The sequence below is a fragment of the Danio rerio genome, chromosome 12 (assembly GCF_049306965.1).
Source record: "Danio rerio strain Tuebingen ecotype United States chromosome 12, GRCz12tu, whole genome shotgun sequence".
NCBI classification, from domain to species: domain Eukaryota; kingdom Metazoa; phylum Chordata; class Actinopteri; order Cypriniformes; family Danionidae; genus Danio; species Danio rerio.
Window position 1 is genome coordinate 36,080,130 of NC_133187.1, and position 17,286 is coordinate 36,097,415.

Consider the following 17,286-nt stretch of genomic DNA (forward strand, 5'->3'; position numbering starts at 1 on the left):
GGACTTGTTCAATTAATGGAAAGTGGCATCAGGACATTAAAAATGTAAAAAAAAAAAAGTAAGAAATATTTCATACTTGCCAGAACTATCCCTTTCGGTTCTCTATTGTGAATTCTGTGGGGAATCATGATCTCTATTTTAACCCCCAAAAATGTGATCCTCACACTATTTTCCGAATTGTGCAGCTCAGTGTTGTGCAACTCTGCTCCTCAAGTTTTAGATTGCAATTTTTTTTTAAACAAACCTCCCCAGCATTAATAAAGCCCTCTTCTCTATCTGTGTTTTCAGAATAAACATGCAGCGGAGTAAGCAGATGGCTATGGGCCGCAAGAAATTTAACATGGATCCCAAAAAGGTAAACAAGCATTAGGTTGCAATATAAAAAGCAGGTTTTCTAAATCATGAAGACTCCCTGATATGCTTATGGCAAATCAAATGATTCCCATTACATAACATCCATTGGCATTTTGCATTTTTAAGCCTGTGATCTTTTATGGGTTCACAAATTAGCATAAACCCACAAGCTTTGTCGCTAAGCATCACACAACCACACTTTTCCCAGTTTATTTCCATTTTTCCAACCTCATGGGTTTCATTTTTAAGAGCTGGGAGAGAGCAAGAATATCACCAACCTGAAACTGAAGTTATAATACATGCATGTAGGAAGACATTAATGCTGAATGTTGTGTTTTCTCAGGGGATTCAGTTCCTCATCGAGAACGAGTTGCTGAAAAACACTTGTGAAGATATTGCTCAATTCCTCTACAAGGGTGAAGGGCTCAACAAGACCGCCATCGGAGATTATCTGGGTGAAAGGTAGGAATGAGTCCTTCTGATGCTCGTAAATTATAAGGGCTGATAAAATATTAATAAATGGGTTCAGAACATGAAGGATAACCAGCTTCTTCCTTTCTTGAATCAGTGTTAGTCTAATATGTTACATGTAAACCTGCAAATGGTTGAAGCCATAGTGGGCGGAGTTGGTCACTATAAATAGATACATATATTTAAATATAAATATTTAATTTTTTACTTTATTGTCTTTATTTATTTATTTTTTTGTTGTTGTTTGTTTATTTTTGTACATATATTTTGTCTACTTTATTTTGGGGATTTTTTGGATTAGACACTTTTGCACTGTAAATAAACGCACCTTTGCTCCATAGTGCTACATCGGCTGAGCCCTCATTTATTTTTGTCTTGTTTTACACGTAGCCTAACAACGCCTCTGTGTGACTCTCAAGCTCCTTGCTCTTATGTGATTGGCCAACAGAAAGCAGCATGCAAAGTTTGGAAGATGACAGAATAAGTGGTTTGGAAAAAGTTTGTTTTCATTTAATCATAATAGTATATTTAATTTATTTAAAATTATTATATATTTTTTGTTTATTTAGCTAAAAACAAAAGAATTTTCTCATTTTGACCAGATAGATAATCATAAATATACATTTTAGATACAACAAGGACAAGTTCAATTGATCAAAAGTGGCAGTGAAGACACTAAAAATGTAAAAAAGAAAAGGTTTCAAAGAAATGCTGTTCTTTTGAACTTTATATTCATCAGAGGAACTAAAAAAAACGCTTTCCCCTAAAATATTTAGAAGCAACTGGTTTTTCAGCATTGGATTAATTTCAGTGTAGTTATGTATATACTATGTACTGTATATCATAATACCACACTGGCAATTCACCTAGTTATTATGAAATAAATCTATTTTTAATTAATCTAGTCTCTATGTAAGGACTCAATCAGGTAACGTGTCTTTCGCTTTCACTCTTGTACTTAGTAATTTTAGTGAAAACCTCATATGCTGTTGGTTGGTTTTTGTTGGTTGTGGACCTTTTTTTACCAACAAAGTTTGTGGACGCCATTATAACAACACAGATCACTCTACCTATTAATGCCAGGGTCTGGCGGAAAAAATAAATGGCAGGTATTAATTTGTGTGTAACTTATCTTTATTTATGTATGATTTGGTTATGTATAAAACAAAGACCGTGCGGGTCAGGTATAGAAGAAACGGTAGGCTACAAATAGTTAATTCGTTATGAATTAATTAATTAATCATAAATAATTAATTCATATATATGAATATTTTGGTTTGCATATACTGCCACCTTTTCAGGATATATATGTAATGAACAAAGTTTAGGTTGCAAAGGAACATATTCTTCAACCATTTCACACATTTTACAGACCACACTATGTACCTCCTTCCAAAACAACTGCAGCTCTCCACACTCCCACATACAGTGAAACAGAGTACTAATTTCAACTTTTAATTTTTTGCAATAGTCTGAAATGTTTGGGTTAATCCGATGTATAAAATAAATTATATATATATATATATATATATATATATATATATATATATATATATATATATATATATATATATATATATATATATATATATTTATATATATATATATATTTTATATATATATATATATATATATATATATATATATATATATATATATATATATATATATATATATATTTATATATATTTATATATATATATATATATATTTATCTATATGCATATGAATTAACATTTTATATTTAATTTAAATTACACACACAAACTTGTAAATGCTCAATATAACATTGCATATTTTATTTATTAAGTATTTTAAGATAATATATATTTGTACTATTATACGACAATAATTATTTCACTATAAAATAAAACATTATTTGTACAGAAAAAAAGAAAGCAATAAGTCAGTGATCTTGCTTTCTATCAAACATTACCATGTTCATGTAAGTTAAACAGATCTTGTCCATTTTAAAGAGCTAAATCTGCTATTTCCAGAATCAGAGCTCGAGGGAGAATGACATCACTGATCATAAGCCGTTCCACTCTGATACACTACAGTCTGTCAAAGGCCATTATCTAGTTCATCACAATGGCCTGTGCCCATATGAAAGTGCTGTGTTTCGCATTAAGGGTCAGCTTACACTTTATTGATGGACTGAAACTCAATGTCAGTGCCAGGCCATCAGGGAGCTGTCAGAGCAGGAAGGAAAGGTATACAGGATTAATTTTCCTCCATCAGTGTAATTATAGATGTGCATGATTGCACTAAAACTAAAGGAGCAGCTTAACCCAAAACGCAACATTCTGCAAGTATTTACTGTTAGCGGCAGCAAGTCAAAACTGCATTGTTGAGAGAGAAAAAATGACAGATTGTAATTGTCATATTAAACTATGGGGGTTTTGAATGAATGATTCTGATTGGTTGATGAACATACTGATGTGTAAAGTTCTTTTCATATAAAGTAGTTCCAGGCAAGTTTTGACCACATCACAGTTCCATATCACTACTCTGAGGGATTTGTGAACTTTCAAAGGTTCCACAAAGAAGCTGACCAAGCAAATAAATTGATCAAACAACATTATAAAAAGGCAACCCATTTCATTGTTTGGCCCTCAGAATTGTTTTATTTTCTATAGAAAGCATGTTCTCTTGCTGCTGTTCTGTGTTTCTCCGCACCTTAATCAATAGTTTTGCTGCTGATAAATGTACAGTATTTCTTTGTAGGAAAGTAGAAACGTCACTACTCTTTACACTTCAAATAAAACTTACAGTTTTGTTATGATAACATACAGTATGCTGCTGCCACACAGACTCAAGTCATTCACACGCGCTTGATCATTCTCATATTCGTAGTTCACCTCCCTGTTGCCATTTTCTAACCATTTTACTGTTTTTGACCAACGGTTTTGTCAAAAAACAGTGACTGTTTTTTGACAAACAGATTGACTGTTACAAATCTTAAAGTAATTCAGTTATTCTGAGACTGATTTAATAATATAGATTTATATACAAGATGTGACTGATGGTTATTTTTAAGGGTGTCTTGATCCGTTTTTTTTTTTTGCCTTCGAGTCCTAGTCATTTGATTTTGAGTATCTGCTGATACCAAAACCCAATTCAATACTTCTATGATACAGAAAAAAGTATAAAAAAGAGTAAAGAAACAGATCCCGGATGTTCCTTCTTTTTTATTTATTCCAGCATTTTTTAACATTCAGCAAACAGAGCATTTCTGTGAGGTAGCTTGAACAATCAAGTAATAAATACCATACATTCTTCACTTTTGGAGTTTAGTGCAACAATAAACATAAAAAAAATTGTAAATCAGGGTATCTTCTGTCCAATCTATATCCATTTTCAAACAAAAAAGGAAAATGAAGAAAACGTTTTTTGATTGCTAATAAAAAATGAAAAAACAAGATTTTTGGTGAATTTTCGTTTTTTTTTAAATTTAGGTTAGAAAAATGGATAAGCAACTTCAAAATTCATTAAACACTCAAAGGCGGTGCTGAAACGCCCATTTCCCTCTGATTGGTCAACCAAATCTGAGCTCGTGACGTAACCCTCAAAACAAGAGCCCCCTGTGGACCAGAACCCAGGCTTTTAATTATTATTATTTAATTATATTTATAAATTAAATTGACATATTCTGTGATTTGATCAGTTAGCAGGCTTACATCAATGACTACATCTTTGACGCATGCTCTGTAAAGCTATAAAGTATAAAAATATTATAGTTATTGCACATTCATCTTATTTTTCAATCATCTATAAATGGTGTGTTTTAGAATCTGATCATTAATAAGGACTAAGCTATTGATAACTGTAATTCTCCAACTGAAAAAGGCTTGATTAAAGTCCTGTCATTTTAAAGATTTTCTACAATTTAAGCAGAATTGGATTAAAGAGAACTTAATTTAGAATAGTGTGATGATTTCTGAGTGCACTTCACTTTTTTCTTATTTCATGCAATAGTAAATGCATCGAATGCAAAATTGATATGTTCAATATGGAACTGGGCCCGCTGTAGCACTTTAACATAGTTTTCTCATGAAGATCAAATGTCAGGTTCACTATTAGCGCAACGCACAGACAGCAAGCTTATCTGTTAGTCAGAACTACAAGACATTATTTATTATGAATTATACGTATGTGTTTAATTAGTTCCTTTGAAAATTTGTTCATTAATCTGGTGTTTTAGAATGTCTCAAGTCTTGCTGTGTGAGAAAACGCATGAGGAATAGGCATTGCGGCTGACCGTATTATATAGGCTTGTTGCCCTTAAACTTTTTTTAGTTCCACTCTAAAATGAGTTGGCTACCTAGAGATGTTGCACAGCCACCGATCCTATTGTATTTTATTTAAACCCCCTTCTTTAAAATATTACACATAGCCTGCCATGGGCTGGGCCTATAAATAAATAAACCGATATCCGTTAAATTATCAAATATAAAGTCTTCTCGATATTTTGGTTTTGGCTAGTAAAAAAATCTGAATGGCCGATATCATAAATATATTTGGTAACAATTGATTTAACTAGTGGCTTGTTACCTGCCTACTCACTCACTCATTATCCTTTGGCTATCCTTTGATTTATCAGGGGTCGTCATAGCGGTAGAAACTGCCAATTACTCTGGCATATGTTTTATACAGCGGATGCCCTTCCGGCAGCAAATTACCTGCCTATCATGAAGATATCGCCTGTTCAATTGTACTTATAATACACATATTCTGCATAGATTTACATAAACCCAATTACTTTCTTCTAACCTATTAATAAGCATCAAATTATGAGTTTTTTTCAGGCAAAAGTTACACTGAAAAAAATTATTCATTGGATTTACAAACAATATTTACATATATTTAGATATACAAAACAATAATAACTAGTTGCGAACAATTTATATTGGCCTTTTCTTTTCAGCTTAATTCCTTTATTAATCTAGGGTCGCCACAGCGGAATGAACCGCCAACTTATCCAGCATATGTTTTATCAAGCGGATGCTGTTCCAGCTGCAACCCAGCACTGGGAAATACACATACACTTTTGCTTTCATACACATACACTACGACCAATTTAGCTTATTCAATTCACATATACGTCTGGACTGTGGAGAAAACCGGAGCACCCAGTGGAAACCACTGCCAACATGGGGAGAACATGCAAACTCCACATAGAAATGCCAACTGACCCAGCTGGGGCTCAAACCCGCGACCTTCTTGCTGTAATTACTAGATTTAATTAGTTTGTTTAAATTCAGCGCATATAAATTGTTTGCAACCAGTTACCTTCAAAAAATTGGGATTCGAATGAATTATTTTTTCAGTGTAATGGTTTCTTAATAATAATAATAATAATAATAATAATAATAATAATAATAATAATAATAATAATAGTAGTAGTAGTAGTAAAAACTAAAAATTGTACCTTAAAATAAAACTTGACCACACTGTTGTGCCATTGAGCATAAAACCCCGAAATGCTCTTGTTTTTCATTCCAATATCCTTCAGTTGGTCAATAACATTAAGTCTCCAAATGCACAGCCAGACACATACAGAAGCATTAATTTCCGTGTCACCTGCTGGAAATCAATAATGAATCCCGGGATTGAGGCAGAAGTGTGGAGCTGGATGAAGGAGTGTAAGAGTGTAGCTCTTAATGGACGGGACCACCAAAGTGGGTTAATGCATTCTCAGCTCATTGATATTATTGACATGCCCCATTTCCTCATTGAAGAAAGAGCTAGTAACACACGACCGGTAATCCCAGCCGTAATCCCCTGTGGGATTTAATGCCAACTGGAGACGTCTGAGAGATGGATCACCGATGTTTTGGTGGTGTTTCCTGATAGGAATGCTGTTTTTTAACTCCTTAATTGTATTGTAATTGCTTTTTTTTCTTTGGTCTGATTTTGTTTTCCAGGGATGAGTTTAATATTCAGGTTCTTCATGCCTTTGTGGAGCTTCACGAGTTTACAGATCTCAACCTGGTTCAGGCTCTCAGGTGAGCACATGCAGATCCACTGTTTATAATCTCCTATGATGGTCTCAGAAAGTCATGATTGTCTCATTTAATTGATTTCTCATTAATGAATCTCTCCCCATGCTGCATGCAGGCAGTTCTTGTGGAGCTTCAGGTTACCGGGTGAAGCTCAGAAGATCGATCGAATGATGGAGGCTTTTGCTCAGCGTTACTGTCAGTGCAACCCTGGTGTCTTTCAGTCCACAGGTTTGTGTGTTTATATGATAATCTGACAGCATTGCAACAGTATTGCAAATGCCAGTGAAATTTAGTAGTAAAACAAACATTAATAAAATGGTGAGTGTACTCTGAATGCATTTTCTTTCTATATGACAACACTAATAATAAATAATAATCAAATGTTTTATGATGATGATAGTAATTATTTAAAAATGAACTATTATTTGATGTTTTTCAAAACCAAACCAAAAACTAATATGAATTCTTGTTGTTTCTGCATTATTACTCCACCCCATTACTGGATATATTTTTTAAGAGAAACAGTATGTATTAATAATTGTTAAATTCTTAATAATAATATGAATATATGATAATAGCAGCAACAACAGTAACAATTATTTCATGATTTTAATACCAAACCACAATTAGGAATTTTAAAATAACTCAAAGGCATCGTTAAAATGTTCACTATAAATGTGTTGCTTAATGTTTAACATTTTAACTATGTTAAAATGTTGGATTATTATTATTATTATTATTATCACACATTTTGTTGTATAATCAGGGTGTACGTTGGGTCTTAAAATTTTTTTAAATGTCTTAAATTTCAAAAACAAAATTTTAGGCCTTAAAAAGTCTTAAATTCACTGAAATAATGTGTTGTGGGTCTTAAATAATTTTAAACAGGTCTTCATTTCCCTATGTCTAAATAAAGCTACCCAATCTGGCAAAAAAGTCTTTAAAAAGTCTTCAATTTGATTTGAAGTAACCTGCAGAAACCCTGAAAATGTATATACTTTAAACTAATTAAATATTCATAATAAAATATAAGAAAAGTAATGTTTTTTTTAATTGTGCAATAATACTAATTATAAGTCTGAAAAAAATGCTGATTTCATCTGTGTATATTAGTGATGCGCTGATGGCAGTTATATACGCGGGCACTGCGGATAATCCGCGGCTCAGGCGGGTTGGGTAATAAAAAAGGTGGATGTAGAGGGACATGGCAGTGAACCAGCAAAAAAGGAGAGAGTGGGCTTTGCAGAATGCGAAGATGAGACGGCCAAAATAATGGAAGTGCAAGAGTATTGTTCAAACTTTTAGTTAGAGGAGTCATAAGAGGAAAATCTGCTATCATTCTAGGAGAATCAAGATCGCTTATTTACACTACTGTATAGCGCCTTGCGAGGAGAATCTTGTACATTCCTTCAAAAAGAGTTGCAAGCGAACACTCATTCAATGCAGCTGGCCATGTTTTGGAGGCGAGGCGGAATCCCCCAAATTTAGGCACAATAGATGCTATTCTGTGTTTGCACAGTGTAAAGAAAAAGGACAAGTAAACAACTGAGTTGTCTTTAAGGCTGAAGTGGCACCCTTTTTGCTATCTTGTTCCTGTATCTGTAAAAGCTAAAATGTCTTATTTTTATTTTCTGTATTTGAAAGTGAAGAAAATGTTGTCTAAAGACAAACTTTTGTTTTTATACATAAATATTCATTTAAAAACGATTAACGTAGGCTATTATTTTACTATCAGAAATGCGCAGATTAGCTCACTGATTCTGCTGTTAATATCCTCGGTGACCTATTGTCATGCCTAAAATACATATACATACAATTGAAGTCAGAATTTATAGCCCTTCTGTTTATTTTTCCCCCCAATTTTTGTTTAACGGAGAGCAGATTTCTTCAACACATTTCTAAACATAATAGTTTTAATAACTCATTTCTAATAACTAATTTTTTTTTATCTTTGCCCTGATGACAGTCAATAATATTTTACTAGATATTTTTCAAGACACTTCTATACAGCTTAAAGTGATATTTAAAGGCTTAACTAGGTTAATTAGGGTAACTATGCAGGTTATGGTAATTAGGCAAGTTATTGTATAAAGATGGTTTGTTCTGTAGACTATAGGAAAAAAAGCGTAAAGGGGCTAATAATTTTGACCTTAAAATTATGTTTAAAAAATGAAAAACTGCTTTTATTCTAGCTGAAATAAAACAAATAAGACTTTCTTCAAAAGAAAAAAATATTATCAGACATACTGTAAAAATTTCCTTGCTCTGTTGAACATCATTTAGGAAATATTTAAAAAAGAAAAAAAAAAATCAAAGGCGGGCTAATAAATTCTGACTTCAACTGTATGTATTTATACATTTTTTACCCCAGAGTGCAGAAAATTACTCAATTTATGAACCCATAGCTGCTGTTTACCCCAGAGACCTAGTCCCTCTGCAATTTCACTGCACCCACATCCTCTTGTCTTGGTCTCTCTTCATAAATATCTCATGCTCTCAGCCATGCTCATATGCGCGTAAAGAGCGGCTCTGATGTAAAACTCTTCCACGTCGCCCACATGTTTCTCTGTGAAGTGGCTCCACACGGCCTGTCACGACCACTTTTGCATTACATTAACAGACAATTCACTGCTGGACATCAATATTACCCTTGGTTGCTAAGAAAGTCTAGCAGCAACAATCGAGTCTGTCATCATTTCATATTCCGAGTATAAATTTGAGAGGTGTTGTGGGTGTAATGAATGTAACTTTTTGAGAGCTCTGAGAAGATTAGAAATTCCAGCAACATTGGCTTAAGCACTTTATGAATGCACTGTTGGACCAGAAAAACCATTGCATTGCTTTATTTTAGTTTGAAGTCATGTATTTTGACATCCGTTGACTACTCGGTATGTCATTTTCACCACTAGATGGCGCATATTCACAACAAACTAAGGTGTATTTTGATGATACTGTGGCAGATTGTGGAATCATGGGAGTTGCTGTCTTCATTAAATCGATAGGATTTCTGCAGAAATCATTTTGGTTGATGAGCTACACTTCTTAACATGGTCACACTTTACAATAAGGTTTCATAAGTTATTATATTTACTAACATGAACTAATTATGAACAATACTTGTGCAGAGATTATTAGTTATAGTTTACTAATGCATTATTAAAATTCAGATTCATGCTTGTTAACATGAGTTAATGTACCGTGAGTTAGTATAAACTAACAATAAACGTTATTTTTTATTACTTAATGTTAACTAACATGAACAAATACCATAATTAATGTATTGTTTGTTTGTTCATATTAGTAAATGCATTAACTTATACAACCTTATTGTAAAGTGTTATCATTATCATGGTAGTATGAAGCAGAGTAGGTCTGTTCACACAGAATGCAATTTTCCTCTACAATACGCTACTTTTCTATTGTTTTTTTTAATGTAAATACACACTTGACAGATGTGTCTGACCATTACACTCACATCTTGTGTCTTTTGAAGTGCTGCACATGCGAGCGTCAAGTGTTTTAGACGTCATTTCAAGTTTAAAAAAACTTTAACTTTTTCAAGCAGCGCTGCTCATCACTGTCGGTTTCACAGCAGTATACTAATCAGAAGAGCTCGATGAGGTGGAATTTTGTTGCAAGTTTCTGTTTACAGACGCTCTGGCTGTGTGGGTTCCCTCGTGCTTCATGCTGCACTTTTTTCAAGTCATTCACATGCATTGCATCTTGCATATTTAGAAGCAAAGATGCATGTGGTGTGAATGAGCCCTTAAGGCTGATTTGTAGTTCTGCTTTGAATGCACGCATATGGTCCGGTCTTCGCGTAGTCACATACCCCTCGCCATGGCTGACGTGCACTTTTTAAAAAAAATTAACTACATGTCACAACGACATGTAGCGCAAGCTCTGTGATTGGTCGGCTTGGTAGCTGTGATGAGTGTGGGCAGGGCTGATAGCCGCGAGAGAGCAGCAAGCCTGTTGTTGCGAGTGTTTAAAAGTGTTGAGTCCTGTGGAGGAGCTCCAGATGGAAACTTTTTTTTTTGTGTTTATCTTAAGAAAAAGAAAATCTTATGTAAAGTTGTTGTACGTCTGCCGGTTCCCGCTTCTGAATGAGCAAGTTTTAGCTACTTAAATATTAAGGTAGTATTTAGGAAAAACAAAACACCCGCCAAGAAACTTGAAACAAAGGAACGTAGAGAAATCTACTGCCACCTAGTGTTTTGAAAGTGTTATTGCAGAGCAACACAAATAGCACACAGAAATTTAAATGCACAACAACGCGCAAGGCATGGCAATCACTCGACGCAAATACAAATTAGCCCCAATGCTGAAAGTCTTAAGGGCTATGGACGCATAGCCCTCGCCATGGCCATCGCTGACCTGCACCTCTCAAAAAATTTAACTACACGTCGCAACGATGCGTAGCGCAAACTCTGTGATTGGTCAGCTTGGTAGCGCTGACGAGTGTGGGTGGGACCGAGAGCTGCGTGAGCCTTATGGAGCGATTGTTTACAAGCGTGGAGTACCGTGAAGGAGCTCTGGATGGAAAGTTTTGTTTTGTGTTTACCTCATGGTTAAAGTTGTTGCACGTCCGCTGGTTCCTGCCTCAAAATGAGTGAGTTTGAACCACTTGTACATTTACGCCCCATTCACATTGGGCGTCATCGTCAACTCTTTCCATTCACTTTGAATGGGTGACGTCAGGTGTTGCCAAACTGCATTGTGGATCTGTCAACGCCGCTTTAGAGGCGTTGCTCACTGCAACTTTTCAAGCGGCATCAGAAGCGTCAGCCAATCAGATCGCTGTATGCAAATACACCAGCTCAGACTGTGGCCTATTGCTGACTAATTTTATTGGCTAACGCTGCTATGATGATCGCGTCAGCCCCGACTTCAGACACTCCCTCTGTCAAGCCTCGACTCTGAAGCCCCGTGTAAATGGAAGGAAGGAAGCGTTCAGAAAAAACAAAACACCAGTGAAGAAATTCAATACAGAGCAACATAAACACCGCACTGCCAATTAATGTTTTGGAAGTGTTATTGCAGAGCAACAGAAAAGCTGCGCAGAAGTATGAATGCACAGCTGTGCGCGTTGCATGCGCCGTGGGTCACGCCGATCACTTGACGCAGAAGTATAAACCAGGCTTTAAATATAACTCTTAGAATCTTGATTATGCCACAGTCCACTGCTTCCAGTTCTTCCACTCATGATGGAAGTGTAGAATAAGCAGCGCTGTTCAAACAAACTAAATACATCTTATTGTTCCGTTATAATGCTGCTCCGAGCACTCTAATGAAACACAATACATACTAAGAGTCTTTGGTGTTTGTTTGTTTTCTCTAAAACCAAACCAAAAGTCCAGTGTGTACGGCATAATGAATAGTCAGTTGTACAGTCTGTACTGCACAATAATGAGGTTTTGTGCAGATACTGGAACACAAGTGAAGTACACTTATCTCCATAAAACTATTCACAGATCAGCAGCTGGGAGTTTTGTCATGGGTTGTTAAAGAAAAAAAATCTCTCGCTCTCTCTTTTTTTTTTTGCAGATACATGTTATGTTCTCTCATTCGCAATCATCATGTTGAACACAAGTCTGCACAACCCCAATGTGAAGGACAAGCCGTCTGCAGAGAGATTCATATGCATGAACAGAGGCATCAATGATGGAGGAGACCTGCCTGAAGACCTGCTCAGAGTCAGTCTTCTGTTTTAACTTCATCTTTGAATTCATCCTCACTTTTAATTAGTTTTTAATGGACACACTTCACATCACGGTGGCTCAGTGGTTAGCACTGTCGCTTCACAGCAAGAATGTTGCTGGTTCGAGTCCCAACTGGGTCAGTTGGCATTTCTGTGTGTAGTTTGCATGTTCTCCCTGTGATTGCGTGGGTTTCCTCCGGGTGCTCCGGATTCCCCCACAGTACTAGGACATGTGGTATTTTTGAATTAAATAAACTTGACTGACCGTAGTGCATGTGTGTGGATGAGTGTGTATGGGTGTTTTCCAGTACTGGGTTGCAGCTGAAAAAAGTAATCTGCTGTGTAAAACATATGCTGGATAAGTTGGCGGTTCATCCTGCTGTGGTGACCCCTGATGAATAAAGGGATTAAAGCTGAAGGAAAATGAATGAACGTATTGTTCATTGTTTGTCTATTTTATTAAATGCATTAACTAACACAACCTTATTGTAAAGCGTGACCTTTTTTAAATGAACAAGTCATTATTATATTGTTTTAGGTTGTATTCATATATATTAGCTTCTGTACTGCTTTTAGATGCCTTTATTTTATTTGTATTTGTAATTATTTGACCGACTGTTGAAAACACTCCTGCAGAACCTGTATGAGAGCATTAAGAATGAGCCCTTCAAGATCCCTGAAGATGACGGAAACGACCTCACACACACCTTCTTCAACCCAGACCGTGAGGGTTGGCTGCTCAAACTGGGTAAAAGATCTTTTCTCAATTCACAACATCAAAAAAACAACAAAAAAAAAAAACAGATGCATACTCCTAAATATGAATACACTGTAAAATGCTGGGTTCCACACAATACTTTCATGTTCTTCCAAAACAAATGGATTAAGTTTACTGAATTGTTTTTAATTATTTTAGTGGATTTAACATAAAACAATTAAGTTGTTCTCCTCCCCCAAAAAATGTGTTGATTCATCTCATTTTAAGTAAGTAGTTTAAACAAGCAGCAAAAATGTCTTTTTTTTTTGAGTGTGCTATAATTCTGTGAGCTGTGAATTAAAGGTCTTCTGTTGTGTAACATAATAGCCCAGAAGCATGCTTTAAATCCCAAAGCTAATGTAAAATAGCTGAAACAAGCTCCTTATTTATCCGCACGCTTCTCCTGTTTCAGCTCAGTCTGTATTTTGAATCAGGCTGACAAACACAAGTGTTTGTTGACAATCTTTTATTATGATATTTGTCAGATTTTCATGGTTAATTTGATTGTTTTCTTTCTTTCCATATTTGTTTTTGTTATTTTTGGTTTGATGTTGTCTTTCTTCAGGAGGTATGTACACTGGTTTCCTTTGGCTAGGCCATTAAATGAGTAGTTCCGCCACAAAAATGAAAATTTCCTCACCCTTGAGTGCCAGTTTCTTTCTCCTGCTCAATTCAAAAGAAGATATTTTGAAGAATGTTTGAAAGCTGATAACTATTTACTTCCATAGTTGTAAAAATACTCTGAAAGTCAATCGCTGCCAATTTCCAACATTCTTCAAAATATCTTGTTTTTGAGTTTCTTTATTCTGTTGAACACAAAAGAAGTGGTGGGTGAGTAAGTGATGGCAGAATTTTCATTTTTGGGTGGACTATCCCTTTAAGCTGCGCTTCATGGTGCTTTGCGCTTTCATTTTCTCCATTTGTTTGTCGTTTTTTTTTTTTAACAGATGTTTTATTACATCCGAGTGTGTGTGTGTGTGTGTGTGTGTGTGTGTGTGTGTGTGTGTGTTTTTGTGTGTGTGTGTGTGTGTGTGTGTGTGCGTGTGTTTAACTGGTGTGTTGTGTTTGCGATGAGCTTCTTCTGCTGGTCTCTGCTGCAGTCTTGTGGTCGACTGAGGAACTGCCTGCTCTCTGTGTGTGTCAATGAGACACCCTGCTCACACACAAGCACACACACATACTCAACAATATTGGCATACAACAGGAATTATAGGAGATATTATAGGAGATACCGCTGATATATATATATATATATATATATATATATATATATATATATATATATATATATATATATATATATATATAGTCTATAATAGTCTGATAATTCTGCAGCTCATCATGGTGTAGTAGGAGTGTAGTAGATTTTAGATTTAATTCGTTTACCCTTTAACCTTTTATTACTATTTATTTGTGCTTGTTAAATAACATGTTTGTTGTTTTACCATTATTATATATAATTATAAATATATAAAATTAACATGCTGCACTTTATTCCTACTGTAATTATTATTGATAATAACAATATCACAAATGACTATTTTTAGTAATAGTAGTAGCCATTTTTTATTTTTTGTTTTAATATATTTTTTGTAATATTCAGAATTAAAGGTTGTTATTTAAAATTATTTATTTTATTTAATCAATCTGCTAAAGTCAGTCAATTGAGGAGCACAACTGCTGTGGCCTTAGAGAAGAGATCCTTCATTCATTCCTCCATTGTTCTGTCACTAATGTGCTCACTAACCGCTTCAGCTTCTGCCTGATGATGGGTGGTTTTGGGCTTATTTCTGATGAGGCCGCTCATGTTGTCTGTGTATATGTGTGCTATGTGTTTACACTAGTGTGTTTTCATTTTAATACAGGGTTTTACAATAAAAATGAGCCTCATCCATTCTGCCGTTATGCTTCAGAAAAGAGCTACATCCACACTAGCGTTACACTGCTGAAAGTGCATGTAAAAAAGTAGCCTTTATACAAGTTCTCACTAAGAAACAAATTATAATGGCATCTATTATATAAAAAAATAACGATTAAATCGCGTTGAGAGTAGCACAGACTGTATAACTGAACATTAAAATATTTCAATTTAAATGTTTGACTGCAAGCTACGATGTGATGTTAGCAATGCCACGATACTGTGTGCATGTAAGAGGCTCAAATGCAACAATCTAAAATCACAAATGTTTGATCATACAGATAAGAGCAAGACATCATCCAAAGCTGTGTTTTATATGATTCTGCACAGTGGTAAAGGTTAGGTTAGTTAGCTATGCATTTTAAATATACATTTCTCTTATAAAAATACACAGGATGGCTTTAACAGCACAAATAAATCCCATATTGTCACAATTGTCCTTTTTTCATACTTCAGATTTCGGATGCACTGTATCTGTTTCTATCTTCTTTTTCTTCAGCTACATCAATAGTTGATGTCTTCACTTCTGTAATGCATACTGTATGTGGAGTTTATATGCACAAGGGCGCCCTCTAGCATCCAGTATGAATAAAGCATTGCATTTACACAAAGCGAATGTTAAAGGGCCCTTTCTTTCGGTTCAAGTCTACCTCAGAATAAAAAAAAAAAAATAAAAAAAAGCATCATGATGGGCTCACAAAATGAGACCCAAACCCTGAGCAAACCCAAAATTTAAAAGTTAAAATGCAAATAAAGCAAGTAATGTAAAGTCCTCCTACGTATGTTATTCGTAATTTCATATACACATAACCACAATTTGTTATATCATTATAAAGATAATCATGTTTATATAAATACTATAAATGAGGAGGACTTCTCCTGAATCCTCGAGTCTCAATGCAGACACGGTGGATAGCAGTGCAGCAGGTCTCTCGCCCTGTCTATTTCAACCATTGGCCTTGCCAGTAATCTGGAGGACTTTAAACATGTGCGATCACAGCAGCACGGAAATATAGGCGATTTGTCTGAATGGTAAAGAACTCGACTGATAAAAGACAGTCCACCATTCTCCAAGTGTGTGCTGCACGCAAACAGCTTTGGTGTATCGGCTTTGACAGCATCGCGTGGAAAAACATGCAACAAACCCTGTGGATCATGGAAACAAACACATACGACCCTTCATGAACGACTAAATACTGTGTGCCGTACATGGAGTCTGCGAACTCGGTCTCACGCAGTCATTGGGTCTCACAGCTTGGCAGGTTTGCCTTGCCTTCGAAAAGCTTGTGCTCTTATGAAAAACTAAGAAGCAGGGACTTCTCATAGGATAAGAGAACTCAGCTATGAATATGAGAATCAAAAGCATCACTCCACTAGCAGATTCACACTACGTCACATGCGATTTTGATCCTGCCCCAATTATTATTTTAAACCCTGAAGATGAAATTAGCTGACAAAAGCTTCAAATGATCCATTTCCCCCCACAATTAAAGCTGACAGGTGCTAGCGCTGTCTTAACTGATGCTCAACACACACAAATCTGTTAACATTTCAGTACTCAAGGGTGTCTTAAACCTTTTAAAAGGAAAAATAACACTTTTCTCTAAAGACACTGGACTTTTTTGTCTCCTGAATTATTGCATATGAATTATTGTCATTTACATTGTTATCAGTATAAATATCTGACGTTCCTAGTCTCAGTTTCTCAGAAGTTTTTGCGTCAAAGAAATAATTTAATTGTCAGTGTAGGTGCCTTAAAAAATATTAAGTTGATATATCAGTTTGGAGAAATTAAGGGCGTTTAAAAAGTATTTAAAATTCTTAAATGCTATTTTACATGTTTTCAATTAGCTATTAATATTGATTATACAATATGTAGTTTTATGCTAAAGTTTTCCTGAACTTCTGTGTAATTCATGAAAGCGAGAAAGTCCTGCTCGATATGACATTACGCTGCTTTGCTTACACCGGTAAGCATGTAAACACTGTTATTCATGTTGTTCTATAGGCGCTTCCAGCTGGAAGAGAGTCAATTATTTTTTATATTCATATTCATATGTCTTTATAGATAAATGTGTTG

The 17,286-nt window shown here is 35.1% G+C and overlaps 1 protein-coding gene across 5 annotated transcripts in view; it reads left to right on the plus strand.

The window, feature by feature from the left end:
- Positions 1–17,286, plus strand: part of cyth1b (cytohesin 1b) — a 195,023-nt gene that overhangs the window by 169,612 nt on the left and 8,125 nt on the right. For all 5 annotated transcript variants that reach the window (XM_073917424.1, XM_068224522.2, XM_005169466.5 and 2 more), the window contains 6 exon segments: positions 289–355; positions 698–816; positions 6,753–6,833; positions 6,946–7,058; positions 12,378–12,526; positions 13,168–13,279. In XM_073917424.1, coding sequence (XP_073773525.1) covers positions 296–355; positions 698–816; positions 6,753–6,833; positions 6,946–7,058; positions 12,378–12,526; positions 13,168–13,279 — 634 coding nt within the window. In that variant the 5' untranslated portion in view covers positions 289–295.